Genomic DNA, 14,149 nt, shown 5'->3' with positions numbered 1-14,149 from the left:
ATGAATTGAGATGTCAATCTTGGCTGACGTACATTGTCCAGGCCTCGCTGCCATAGAGCAAGGTACTGAGGACACAGGCTCGATACACTTGGACTTTTGTGTTCTGTGTCAGTGCGCCATTTTCCCACACTCTCTTGGCCAGTTTGGACATAGCAGAGGAAGCCTTTCCCATGCGCTTGTTTAATTCTGCATCGAGAGACAGGTTACTGGTGATAGTTGAGCCTAGGTAGGTGAACTCTTGAACCACTTCCAGAGTGTAGTCGCCGATATTGATGGATGGGGCATTTCTGACGTCCTGTCCCATGATGTTCGTTTTCTTGAGGTTGATGGTTAGGCCAAATTCATTGCAAGCAGGTCGATGAGTCTCTGCAGACACTCTTCAGTGTGAGATGTTAATGCAGCAAAGAGGAGTTCCCTGATGAGGACTTTCCGTACTTTGGTCTTCGCTTTTAGACGGGCAAAGTTGAACAACCTGCCATCTGATCTTGTGTGGAGGAAAATTCCTTCTTCTGAAGGCTTGAACGCATGTGAGAGCAGCAGGGAGAAGAAGATCCCAAACAGTGTAGGTGTGAGAACACAGCCCTGCCTCACGCCACTCAGGATTGGCAAGGGGTCCAACGAGGCACCGCTATGCTGAATTGTGCCTTTCATATTGTCATGGAATGAGGTGATGATACTTAGTAGCTTTGGTGGGCATCTCATAATCCCATATTCCCTACCACATCCCCACCATTCTCCTACCACCTACCTACACTAGGGGCAGTTTTACAACGGCCAATTTACCTATCAACCTGCAAGTCTTTGGCTGTGGGAGGAAACTAGAGCACCCGGCGGAAACCCACACAGTCACAGGGAGAACTTGCAAACTCTGCACAGGCAGTACCTAGAACTGAACCTGGGTCGCTGGAGCTGTGAGGCTGTGGTGCTAACCACTGCACCACTCAAATATCTGTAGCCATTAACTGTATTAGAGTTTAACTTTAAAGTTTAATATATTTCACTTTTCTTCTTTAAACCTAAGAAGGCTTGTTTGTGCTAATTTCTTTGGCTTATAATTAGAAAGCTGTGAACAAGGATTCACCAAAGGGGAGCACAAAACACAGTGTGTTTAAAAATCAAACCCTGTTGCAATAGACCCGGTGAAGACATTAACAGACCCCTAGACACCTTTCTTGCCTGGTCGTAACAGAAATTTGGGTGCTAGCGTCCAGCATTTTACCCACAGACAAACGAGAGAAATTGGAAGTGGCAAGCCAAATTGTTCCCAATCAAAAAGATCAAATTTCAATATAGATTTTCCTGTGGTTGTGTGTGCGTGAATATTAACATGTCTGCAACTGAAGCTAATAGCTCTCCAAGCCAGAGTAAAGTAACTTGGGATAAGTTAAAAGCACTGTCTATGAAGGAGTTGAGGAAAATGGCTGAGCAGTGTGGGATCACTCTACATGGCAAGGCTAGGAAGTCTGAACTCCTAAGGCTAGTGGCCAACCATTTTTCCTTTGAATCTGAAGAAGCAGAAACAGGGTTAGAAGTAGACTCCGACAGGGTATTGTTGACAAAGATAGAATTGGAACAGAGGAAACTTGAATTGAAGGAGAGGGAGAGAGAAAGAATATTCTGGAAGGAATGCGAAGAGACAGAGTTGAAGCAGCTTGAGTTAATTCGGGGGTGACAGAGTAACCCCAGTGAAAGCATGGGCAATATGGAGGAGCAGAATTCAGGGCTGGGTACAGAATTGTTAAAGCTAGCTCAACTAATTCCAAAATTCAATGAGGAGGCTGTAGAAGAATTTTTTGTGTCCTTTAAGAAACTGGCAAGGCAGCTAAAATGGCCAGTTGAGACCTGATCTCTCCTATTGCAAAGCAAACTAACCAGAAAAGCCCATAAGGTTGTTTCCTTGTTGCCAGATGAGAGTTCATCACATTATGAACTGACCAAAAATGCTATCCTCGGGGCATATGAATTAGTACCCGACGCCGATCGCCAAAAGTTTAGAACCCTCAAAAAGCAAGCAAATCAAACTTATTTTCAGATTGAAAGAAGCAAGCAGCTGGCTTTTGACCAGTGGCTGAGGGCTTTAAAAATACAGCTCAGCTATGAGACTCTCAGACAAGTAATCCTGTTAGAGGAATTTCAATCTCTCTTCCATTCTCAATAAAGACCCATGTAGAGGAGCAGTAGGTTCAGAGAGCCTGGCAAGCGGCCGTTCTAGCTGATGAGTTTGCTTTAATTTATAAGTCGGTTTCCCAAGGGACAACCTTTCCTAATCACTCCCACAAATCTGAAAAGGACAAAGGGTGGGAAGGTGATAGAAGCCCAGGCAATCCTGGAAGGCAAAGGAAAGCAGGAGACACAGGGAGCCTTCCTCTAGCCAAAAGGGAAGGTGCTATGAGGAAGAGTGAGGCCCAGAGACCTGTGTGCTTCCATTGTAATAAAGCAGTGCATTTAAAAGTTGACTGCTGGAGACTAAAGGGGGAACTGGTAAGGTTAATCAGGGAACACGCACTCAGTGATGACAGCGACCTGATGCAAAGCACAGCGGAACAAGCTTTGGCTGTAACTGCAGTAAGAGTGCAACCCAGGAAGCTTACTATAGCCAGTGCAGGAAAAGTTAATAGGATTCCTGAAGGTTATCAGGATTTTGTGTCTGAAGGGAAAGTAACCCCATACCCTTTGAGTGGGGCAAGCAAGCCCATAGTGATTGTCAGCGACACAGGGGCCATGAGATCCCTTTTACTGGGAAAGGCCTGACCTTTCCTCCAGAGAGTGCAGTGGACACCAAAATGGTGGTGAATGGTTTTGGAGGGCAGTGTATGCCTGTGCCTGTACACCGGGTGCTAAAGGCCTGCTCAGGTCGGGAAAACGAACCCGACCCGAACCAGACAGATCTACCGCGGGCCCAAGCCCGACCCGGCCCGAGTCGCTCCAACTTCGCCCCGAGCCTGACCCGATTCAACCTGACCCGAGCCCGACCCGACCATCCCTTTACTTACCTTCCGACTCTAAACCTCCAGTAAGCTGCAGCACATGTGTGATGACATCATAGCGACATCACTCGTTCACTGCGCAGACTCAGTTTCATCCCGGGCTCCCAGCTCATGTAAGTTTTTTAATTTCAATTTACCGTGTGTGTCCGACCCGGCCCAACCTGGACTTGGCCCGACTCAACCCGAGCCCGAAAGATGGACCCGGAAGAGAGGTCAGACCCGACCCAAATCCGACACATGTCATTGGATCCCGTCGGGTTTGAGTTGGGTAGCAGGCTTTTACCAGATGCACCCGGAGTGCGACCTAGTTTTAGGACCGGTGATCGTAGGGATTGTACCTAGTTTGCCTAAGGATGGGATTGACCTGCTCCGAGGTAAGGATCTGGCGGGATGAAGGTGGTAGCCACCCCCCCAGTAGTGGAAGAAAGACTGCAGGAGGTCAGAGAGACAGGGCTGTGGCAGGAGACGACCTCCTGCAGAGTCTTTGAATGTGTAATGAATCAGGCCATGATCAAACCAGCTCCCCCAGAGGAGACTGCATTGGCACTGCAGGCTGATGACCTTGAGGTCTGCCTGTCTGAGACTTTCTTTGGAAAGTTAGAGGACCCAGGGAATTAATTAAATGGATTTTCCCGAGCGGAGGCTCAGCGAGCCAACCCAGTATTGCGAGAGTTAGCACAGGCTGCCCAGTCTGAAAGTGAAACAGAGGGAGTCCCTGATTGCTACTATTTAAAGAATGAGGTACTGATAAGGAAATTGAGTTCTCCTCACAGACCTGAGGGCGGGGAGTGGACAGTAGTTCACCAGTTAATGATGCCACAGAGGTACCGGGGTGAAATATTAAGAAGGGCCCATGAGACTACAGAGGCTGTAGCTGACGGTATCTTCTTTGGCCTCCTTGTCTCGAGAGACAATGGGTAAGCGCCTGGAGGTGGTCAGTGGTTTGTGGAGCAGCGCCTGGAGTGGCTATAAAGGCCAATTCTAGAGTGACAGATTCTTCCACAGGTGCTGCAGAAAAATTTATTTGTCGGGGCTGTTACACAGTTGGCTCTCCCCTTGCGCCTCTGTCTTTTTTCCTGCCAACTGCTAAGTCTCTTCGACTCGCCACACTTTAGCCCCACCTTTATGGCTGCCCGCCAGCTCTGGCGAACGCTGGCAACTGACTCCCACGACTTGTGATCAATGTCACAGGACTTCATGTCGCGTTTGCAGACGCCTTTAAAGTGGAGACATGGACGGCCGGTGGGTCTGATACCAGTGACGAGCTCGCTGTACAATGTGTCTTTGGGGATCCTGCCATCTTCCATGCGGCTCACATGGCCAAGCCGTCTCAAGTGCCACTGACTCAGTAGTGTACCTGACGGTATACGAAACAGCAAAACCAACATAAGACAGCAGTTTGACTGGCCAAGACTGCACAAAGATGTAGTGGAGTACTGCAGGAGTTGCTACATGTGCCAGGTTGAGGGGAAACCCCAACCTACAGTGAAACCTGCACCCCTAAGTCCTGTACCGGTGTTAGGAGGACCCTCCAGCAGAGGGCTGGTGAACTGTAAGGGACCCAAGCCGAGAACAAAAGGGGACAGGCAGGCACATGGCTGGCAAAGGTTTAGAGACAGAAGGGGAAAAAGTGACCAAAGGGGCAGGTTAAAGGAAGTCCGGGAAAAATACCAGATGAAAACCCCTATTGTCCGGTCATCCAACCACGTAAAATGTGAAAAGTTAGACCCCACATCCTCCTATGTAAATACTGACTCTAGAAGCACCTCACCAGAGTTGCTAGCATTTACAGGAACCTGCAGAGACAAAGAGAGACCTCTAGGGGTCACAGAAACCATGAGGGTGATGCCTCACCTAGTCGAAGTGTCACAGGAGAGTGCAGTCAAGTCTGCACAAATACCTGCAGGTAGGAGTGTCCTAGATAACAAAGGGGAGAGTAACGAAGACTCCTCCCCCACAGTCAGAAGAAAAGGGAACCACCCATCCCCTGAAGTCAAACGTCTTTGCATGACTCAGACAGCTAGGGTAGACCTGCCCACTACTAACTCTTCTGAGATAAAAAGGAAAATTAAGGCAGCACTGGCCCCCAGAAAAGACCATTTTTAATAAGCTTTAAAATTGGTGAATGAATAGAAATGAATGAGAGAAATGCATGGTTTTTCTTTCTGTATCTCATATCTCTCTCAAACCCTGTAATGAAATGCACCATTTTTTCATATTTCATTTCATTTGCCTTGCTGTGGAGGTGTCATGCTAGGTCCCCACCTGCCAAGAATGAGAAAATTAATTTTGCCACATGAACATTGATTTTAAACTGCTGATGGTGAAGAAAGAATTTGGTTAAAAACAATTAGAAACTTTGGCTGGAGAGAGACAATAGCATATCCACAGTACTTCAAAGAACAAAGGGGCTATTCGCTGCTCCAATTTAATCCACAATGGACTTTTGATTACCAGACGTTGAAGGTGGAAAGGAAAGCATTCCAGCTTAACTACTAAGATGGCCAAATACACAAACATTTGTGGTCAGGCCAGTTTGGTAACATGACTGTTTGACTGTTGGAGTTTTTTGAATTTGAGCTTCCAACATGGTATTCGAAATGAGAAGGCTGTTAGCTCCTGGACTGAGAACACCTCTCTCCTGTCTGCTCTCATCTAGCTCTCACCAGCTTTGGAAACCATTGAAAACATATGAACACCTAGAGAGAAAAGTCTCCTACAGTGAACAAGGTTTAAGGAGAATACTGGGCCCCAACAAAAAGTAAGAGCTGTGTACATTCAAGGACTCTACGGCGAACTGGAACTAGGGAAACAGTAACAAGAAACTCCCTTTAGAGACTGCCTCAAAACTCTCCATTTTATTTTTCTTCTGCTCTTTTCTGGCCCTATTTGCATGTGTGTATTGCATGTGCATGCTAGCGTGGGCATGTCGTATATCGGTAGCCATTAACCGTATTAGAGTTTAAGTTTAAGATTAATAAATTTCACTTTTCTTCTTTACACCTAAGAAGGCCTGTTTGTGTTCATCTCTTTGCCTTATAATTGGAAAACTGTGAACAAGGATTCACCAAGGGGGAGCTCAAAACACAGTGGCCGGAATTTTACGCCGCACCAGTGGGTCGGATGGTGGTGTGGGGGCGGCGTAAAATTGAGCGGCAAGCTCCGGGAGGACTATTTGCCCCGATCCGCATCCGGACAAGTTTACAGAGGTCAGGCGGGGGGGACGGGGTTTGGGAAACGGCCCGCCACCCGAGGCCAATCAAGACCCTTAAGTGGCCACTTAACGACCCTCGTCCGCCTCCACGGGTGTTTTACCCATGGTAAGCGGCTGTGCCGGGGATGTGAAAGGCTGCCCAGCGATAGCTGCCGGCCTTTCCGCACCCCAGGTGGGGGTGGCGGTGGTGGTGGCATGGCAGTCGGGCACAGGGAGCCTGATTGAGGGCCGCCCCTGCCTCCCAACCCACCCCCGGGACCCAAGACACCACCCCCCCTCCCCCCAAGAGACCTCCCCAGCCTCACCAGGGCACAACCGATCCCCCTGGTGAGGCAACCAAAACTTACCCACTGTCTCGGGTCCATGGCGTCGACTGGGCTGCAGTCCCAGCAGTGGCCAATGTTCCCGGTGGCGCTGCTCAAACTAAGAGCTGCCGGCCCGCTGATTGGCCAGCAGCTCACTGAGGCGGGACCTCCTCCATCAAGTGGGTGGAAATCCCGCCTCGGCACAATTAAAGCCTGGGGACCCGTAAAATACGGGACGGATCCCCAGGCTATTCGGAAGCGGGTTCGTCACCGACATTTACGTCGGAGTCCGGCTCCCATCTGCCCACTGTAAAATTCCGGCTAGTGTGTTTAAAAATCAAACCCTGTTGCAATAAGACAGTAACAGGCCCCTAGACAACTTTCTCACCTGGTCGTACCAGAGTGCTTTAAATTCACTTACCTGGTCTGGTCCTTCTCACCTCCTTTTACATTTTGAGTTTACAAGACCCAGGAAATAGGGCCAAAATGGATAGAAAAAAATGCCTGTAAATATCGAGGCACACATCCTCATTAAAAGATTTTACCAATCGGCATGCGGTCTGAGAACAGATTGATCACACGCCCCCTCAATCTGCCTTCGTTAAAATCAGAGGTGGGCGCGTTGGGTTTGGGATTACATGTTTTACCTCTTAGCTGACTCAACTCACATATTCCAAGGGTTTAAAATTTATTCCTTGGAGTCATGCACAGCCAGTGGGATAAGTGCGTGCAACCCCACCGAAAACAAACTCAGGTCAAAGTGTAACGGAACAGTTTAAATTTGCTGGTGTTACACTGTTATTAGTTTCTTTTTATAATGTAGGAATGGTAAATTTTAGCCTTTGCCTGTTAAACAGAGTCAAAGTAATGCACAATGGGTTCTTTAGCCAGGTCTAACCTGAAAGCAGTGTCCAGCTTATTCACTTCAGTCAACCTAATTAAATAACATGTCAGTGCATTCTGATTCATATATTTCAGAGAACTATAATTAGTTGATGAAAAGTGCAGCAAAAACAGTTACTACTGCAAAGGAAAATGTCTGACTGGAAGTCATATTTTTCAATTGATACTTCAGAAAGACAGGAGATTAGTATGAAATATTACTGAATCAAAGACAGGCTTAGAATTAAAGTTTCACTTAATTGAATAACAATTATATGTAACAAGTTAAAGTATTGATAATATAGCAAAATAAGGGAATCAATTGAAAAAAGAGCTTGGTAATTAAGGAAAGTTAAAATTATTGATGAGGGTTAAACAATTAAATTCTCCTTACAAGGAATTGTTTTGTAACTTTTATATAATTATGTAATACAGAATTGTGTGGAATGTATGAAACTGACTGTATTGAGTATTTGGATTTGAAATGGCCGAATGTACTGAGCTCAGAACTGTAACACATTTGAATCTCTAACCAACCATTATTAGGCTTGGCTGTAAGTATTATCTTTTAGTGTATGCATTTGAGAACTGCTGCCAGTTTTCCAACAATTATCAGCTGGTGGGGAATGGAAACATTTCATTTTTCCTTCCTTCCTGAAGAGAAGTGGGAGACTTCTGCTTGGAACACAGAGACATTACTGAAAATGATTGAAAGATTGTTCAGGTCAGACAGCATAGATTGATTAGAATCATGCCAGGAATAAGAAACTATCGTTATGAGAAGAAATGTAAGATACTGGGGCTGTATCCAATGCAGAGAAAGTTAGAAGAGATTGAATAGAGGTTTTAAAATGTATAATTACTTTAGTAGGATAAATAGGGAAAGGTTATTGATTCTGATTAGGGAGTCAGATGAAGGCTCATCAATTTAAAGTTGTCACTAAGGGATTAAAGAAAGAGGTTAGAAGAAATTGCTTTATGAGGAGAGAGTTATTATAACTTCAAATGTTTTGCTACAGCCAGTAGTTGAGGCAGAGAGTGTTGCATTATTTAAAGCGTAAGCAGATTAAGTTTTTAAGCTGAGGGCGATATTAGACTATGGGGGGATAGGAGAGGAGCGGGATTTGTTTTGGATTGTGCAGGCAAGAGGCACAGACATGATGGGCTGTATGGTGTTCTTTTGTGCCGTAAGCTTCTAGCTTCCTCTGTATGTTCTATTTTTTTTCCCCACAGATTTGATCAATGCAAAATAAACATGCTAACCATTAGTCTAAAAATACCACAAATAGAAATATGTATGAAGTCATAGAGTCATGGAGTTATACAGCACAGAAACAGGCCCTTCAGCCCATCGTGTCTGTGCCGGCCATCCAGCATCCTTCCTATAGTGTGGTGACCAGGACTGTACACAGTACTCCAGCTGTGGCCGAACTAGCGTTTTACTTAGCTCCATCACAACCTCCCTGCTCTTATATTCTATTCCTCGGTTAATAAAGGTAAGTATCCCATATGCCTTCCTAACCACCTTATCTACATGTGCTGCTGCCTTCAGTGATCTATGGACAAGTACACCAATGTCCTTCTGAGCTTCTGTAGTTCCTAGGTTCCTACCATCCATTGTATATTCCCTTTCCTTGTTAGTCATCCCAAAATGCATTACCTCATACTTTTCAGGATTAAATTCCATTTGCCACTGCTCCGCCCATCTTACCAGCTCATGTATATCTCCCTGTAATCTAAGGATTTCCTCCTCACTATTCACAAACCAGCAACTTTCATGGCATCTGCAAACTTACTGATCATACCTCCTATATTCACGTCTAAATCATTAATGTACACTACAAACAGCAAGGGTCCCAGCACCGATCCCTGTGGTACACCACTGGTCACAGGCTTCCAATCGCAAAATCATCCCTCGACCATTACCCTCTAAGCCAATTTTGGATCCAATTTGCCAAATTGCCCTGGATCCCATGGGCTCTTACCTTCTTAACCAATCTCCCATGCAGGACCTTAACAAAAGCCTTACTGAAATCCATGTATACTATATAGAGTCATAGGGTCATAGAGTCATACAGCATAGAAACAGGCCCTTCGGCCCATAACGTCCATGCCGACCATAATGCCTATCTATACTAATCCCACCTGCCTGCATTAATTCTATATCCCTCTATGCTTTGCTCATTCAAGTACCTGTCTAGATGCCTCTTAAATGTTGCTACTGTTCCTGCCTCCACCACCTCATTTACTGCTTTACCCTCATCGACACATCTCGTCACCTCCTCGAAAAATTCAATCAAGTTAGTTAGACACGATTTCCTCCTGACAAAGCCATGCTGACTATCCCTGATTAATCCCTGCCTCTCCAAGTGGAGATTAACCCTGTCCCTCAGAATTTTTTCCAATAGTTTCCCAACCACTGATGTTAGACTCACTGGGCTGTAATTACTTGGTTTATCCCTACTACCCTTCTTGAATAATGGTACCACACTCGCTGTCCTCCAGTCCTCTGGTACCTTTCCTGTGGCCAGAGAGGATTTGAAAATTTGTGTCAGAGCCCCTGCTATCTCCTCCCTTGCCTCACATAACAGCCTGGGATACAGCTCATCTGGGCCTGGGGATTTATCCACTTTTAAGCCCACTAAAACAGCTAATATTTCCTCCCTTTCAATGCTAATATGTTCAAGTATATCACAGTACTTGTATGTGAACTATATTGATCAAAACTTTTATCCAGTTAAGTTCATTGATGTCTTGAAGCAGTGCATTACTTTAACAATGAATCATTGAATCTCAGGTCCTCTGATCATGTTCATCTACTGCGGATGTCATACCAGCACATTCAGGACACATACATGAGAATCACGGATCAGAATTTCAACCTCGTCTCCTGAGGTGGCAGAGTGCATTAACTTTCCAGTAGATATGGAGCAGAAAGGGGAATTTAATACAAGCACTCATACATGACGCTGGCCTAGGAGATTGTGGGTTTAAGTTACATTCCAGGCCGACACTTCAATGCAGTACTGGGGGAGTGCCCTATTATCAGAGGAAGTATCTTTTGGATGAATTGTTAAAGCTTGCACCTTCTACCATCGTGGATGGAAGTAAAAGATCCTATGATGCTACGTGGAAGAGAAAGTAGTTCTTCTGCTTTGCTGCCAATATTTATCCCTCATTCAACATTATTAAAGCAGATTATCTGGTCATTTATTTTACTTCTGCTTGTTTGATCTTGCAATGCTCAAATTGACTTATGTTTCTTTACATTACAGTAGTGACTACACTTTAAAAGTTCTTAATTAGCTGTGAAGCCCTTTGAGGTGTCCCAAGTCAAGAAGAAGAAGAAGAAGTCATGAAAGGTGTTATATAATTACAGGTTCTTTATGTTGTTATGATTTTACAAAAGAGTCTTTTACAACGACCACATAATCAAGAACTAATTAAAAAAGTACAGAGCATGCACTCCAAACAACCAAAGCAAAATTAATGGGGAAAGCACTGGGAGCTTCGTGTTAACTTTGCATACAGTCACAGATTATCACAAACCACAGCTAGACTAAATTGTTTGTTCTTTTCTCCACAAGGTTAGCAATATTTTGCTCAGATTTCTGCAATGCATTGATACAATGGCCCAGAATTTGCTGGAGCTAGACTTGTTTGTGCATGTTTAGCTTTTAAATATTTTTGCACACAAAGTTGCTGGAAGTGCAAGCTAATAACAGTGCGACAAAGCCAAAAGAGCATCTAGGACGTTGGTATATAATGGGACAAACAGTGTATTTCCTTAACTAATGCAGTTTTAGGATTAAGAAATAAACAGAAGAAGGACTAAAAATGAGGATGAATTAGAGTGGGTATATTCAAGAAAGATTGAATTCAGAGAGAGAAGAGAAACAGAAACAAAAAAGTTCACTTTCTGGGCAAGAAAACTTTATCGGCAGTGATTAACAATTATTACATTGTTAAAAGGGTATTAATTAAAAGCCTGTAAATCACTAGACTTATCTTAGTATGCCAAGTTTAATGGCCAATTATTGAACAAGTGCAACAGCTTCATGAAAATTATGGGGAGTTTAAGCATGAGATGCTGTTTACACAAATGTAACAGCAGAGCAGCACAAATCAGTCAACAATTTGCTAATTTACAATTCATGGAGTAATCCTTCCTCATCCTAAATTGCTGGTTGATTTGCGCATTAATAACAGCATGTTTGTGATTTAGATGCTGTTATTTTTTCAGCAAAACTTGGGCAATTATTTCTTTCTCCTGGTCTGTTAAACCACATGCTGTTGTGAACAGGTAGTTATCAGATCTGAATAGCGTAGGGGCACATTCAGGTGCTTGGAAACTCTTTCCAAGATTGTGGGTTTGTGAATTATAAGAATTAATGATGTATCAAAATAGCAAACAGGGAAATCTCACTCAAAACTTGTTAAATGATTCATCAAAACTAATGCAGGTAAATTGGAACTTATGGCATTTAGCTGATAGGTACCAGAACATATGCAATCATTTATAATCGCACATCAAAACAAAAAGGTTCTTAAAAAACAGCAGCTTATCAAAGTAATCCAGTAAGGAAATGAATTTCCTGCCCATGCTCCGTGGAGGAAACTGCACATGGATGGAAAATGATAAGCTGTGGATGCAAAGTTTCCCAAAATGGAAATTTACGTTTATATTCCCCATTATAAAACAATTAACTGGATTTAGATCATTATGTCACTGTTAATAAAATTACTCATAGTCTGAGGACTGGTTTACATTCAAAATGGTTTGTGTGAAACTAAATTCATTAATAATAATGGAACAGCTTCATTGTATAAATGCAATAATAGATGGAGGTTAAGGACCTTACCTGAAGCAATGAGCAGAATCAGAATTATTTCAGAATGGAAGGATGATTTACAAGAATGAAAAGACTTCATCTTGCAGTTGGAAAGAGCACATCGCTTAATATGGCATATCTTTGTACAACAGTGATTCAAAGCTTGATAATGCCGAAACATGTGGTTTCTCTTTCCTGTGTGACACAGAACATAGTTGCTTCCTCCCTCCCTCCTTTAATGAATTTGGATTGCTAAAAAAGAACTCAAAGTAGTACTGTGTCTCCCATGACTAAGTGGGCCACGTGGTGTAGCAAATATTTGGAAGACTGAAGGCATTTGGCTTCAATCCCCACTATAAACTCTGTTCCATAGCCACTGACTTCATCTCTCTCCCTGGTTACTGTCTGAGGCTGAACCAAATTGTTCACAACCTTGGAATCCTACTTGATCCTGAGGTGAGCTTCCAAACACAGATCCACTCCATTCGCCAAGGCTACCTACCTCCACTGCTGTAACATTGCCATCTTTGCCCTTGCCATAGCTCGTTTGTTACTAATACGCGTATCCATGCCTTTGTTATGAGTAGACTTGACTATTCTAATGCTTTCCTGGTGGGCCTCTCCACCCACCAAAAACCTGAGCTCATCCAAAACTCTGCTGCCCATATCCTAACTTATACCAAGTCCTGTTCAGCCATCATCCCTGTATTTGCTGATCTACATTGGCTCCCATTCTGGCAATGCCCCTATTTTAAAATTCTCATTCTTGTTTTCAATCCCCTCCATGGCCTCACCCAAATCCCCACCTCTGTAATATCCTCCTACCCTAGAACCATTTGAGATATCTGAGTTCTTTCAATTCTGGCCTGTTGCGCATTCCCGATTTCCATCGCACTACCATTGGCAGCCGTGTCTTCAGCTGCCCAGGCCCTAAGTTCTAGAAGCTCCTGCTTAAGCCTCTCCACCTTGTTATCTCCCTCTCCTTCTTTAACTTGGCTTAAAACCTGCCTCATAGATCAAGATTTTGGTCATCTGTCTTAATATCTCCTATGTGACTTGGTGTCTATTTCGATTTGATAACAATCCTATGATGTGATTAGGGAGGTTTTTCTATGTTTTTTCTTCTTCTTCTTTGGACTCCTTGTCTCGGGAGACAATGGGTAAGTGCCTGGAGGTGGTCAGTGGTTTGTGAAGCAGCGCCTGGAATGGCTATAACGGCCAATACTAGAGTGACAGACTCTTCCACAGGTGCTGCAGATAAAATTGGTTGTCGGGGCTGTTACACAGTTGGCTCTCCCCTTGCGCTTCTGTCTTTTTTCCTGCCAACTGCTAAGTCTCTTCGACTCGCCACACTTTAGCCCCGCCTTTATGGCTGCCCGCCAGCTCTGGCGATCACTGGCAACTGACACCCACGACTTGTGATCGATGTTACATGTCGCGTTTGCAGACGTCTTTAAAGCGGAGACATGGACGGCAGGTAGGTCTGATACCAGTGGCGAGCTCGCTGTGCAATGTGTCCTTGGGGATCCTGCCATCTTCCATGCGGCTCACATGGCCAAGCCATCTCAAGCGCCGTTGACTCAGTAGTGTGTATAAGCTGGGGATGTTGGCCGCCTCGAGGACTACTGTGTTTGAGATGCGGTCCTGCCACCTGATGCCAAGGATTCTCCGGAGGCAGCGAAGATGGAATGAATTGAGATGTCGCTCTTGGCTGACATACGTTGTCCAGGCCTTGCTGCCGTGGAGCAAGGTACTGAGGACACAGGCTTGATACACTCGGACTTTTATGTTCCGTGTCAGTGCGCCATTTTCCCTGAGGCACAGTGTGGCTTTCGAGCAGAGAGATCTATGTTAAAGGCACAATATAAATGCACAATGTTATTGTCATTGTTGTGAAATGCGGGAGAGTCGCAAATATGTTCCCTGAAG

General features: G+C 44.6%; 1 protein-coding gene across 1 annotated transcript in view; it reads right to left on the bottom strand.

Annotated features, from left to right (window-relative positions):
* LOC137371599 (uncharacterized) overlaps positions 1 to 12,886 on the bottom strand; it is a 74,132-nt gene extending 61,246 nt beyond the window's left edge. Inside the window, exons 1-2 of the mRNA XM_068034433.1 lie at positions 12,723 to 12,886; positions 12,251 to 12,453 (exon numbers count right to left, since the gene is read on the bottom strand). Coding sequence (XP_067890534.1) covers positions 12,251 to 12,453; positions 12,723 to 12,886 — 367 coding nt within the window. The remainder of the gene's footprint in view (positions 1 to 12,250; positions 12,454 to 12,722) is intronic.
* Between the last annotated feature and the right edge of the window lie 1,263 nt (positions 12,887 to 14,149).

Source organism: Heterodontus francisci, chromosome 6, assembly GCF_036365525.1.
Source record: "Heterodontus francisci isolate sHetFra1 chromosome 6, sHetFra1.hap1, whole genome shotgun sequence".
Lineage (NCBI taxonomy): Eukaryota > Metazoa > Chordata > Chondrichthyes > Heterodontiformes > Heterodontidae > Heterodontus > Heterodontus francisci.
This window is presented reverse-complemented; position numbering and strand designations above follow the sequence as displayed.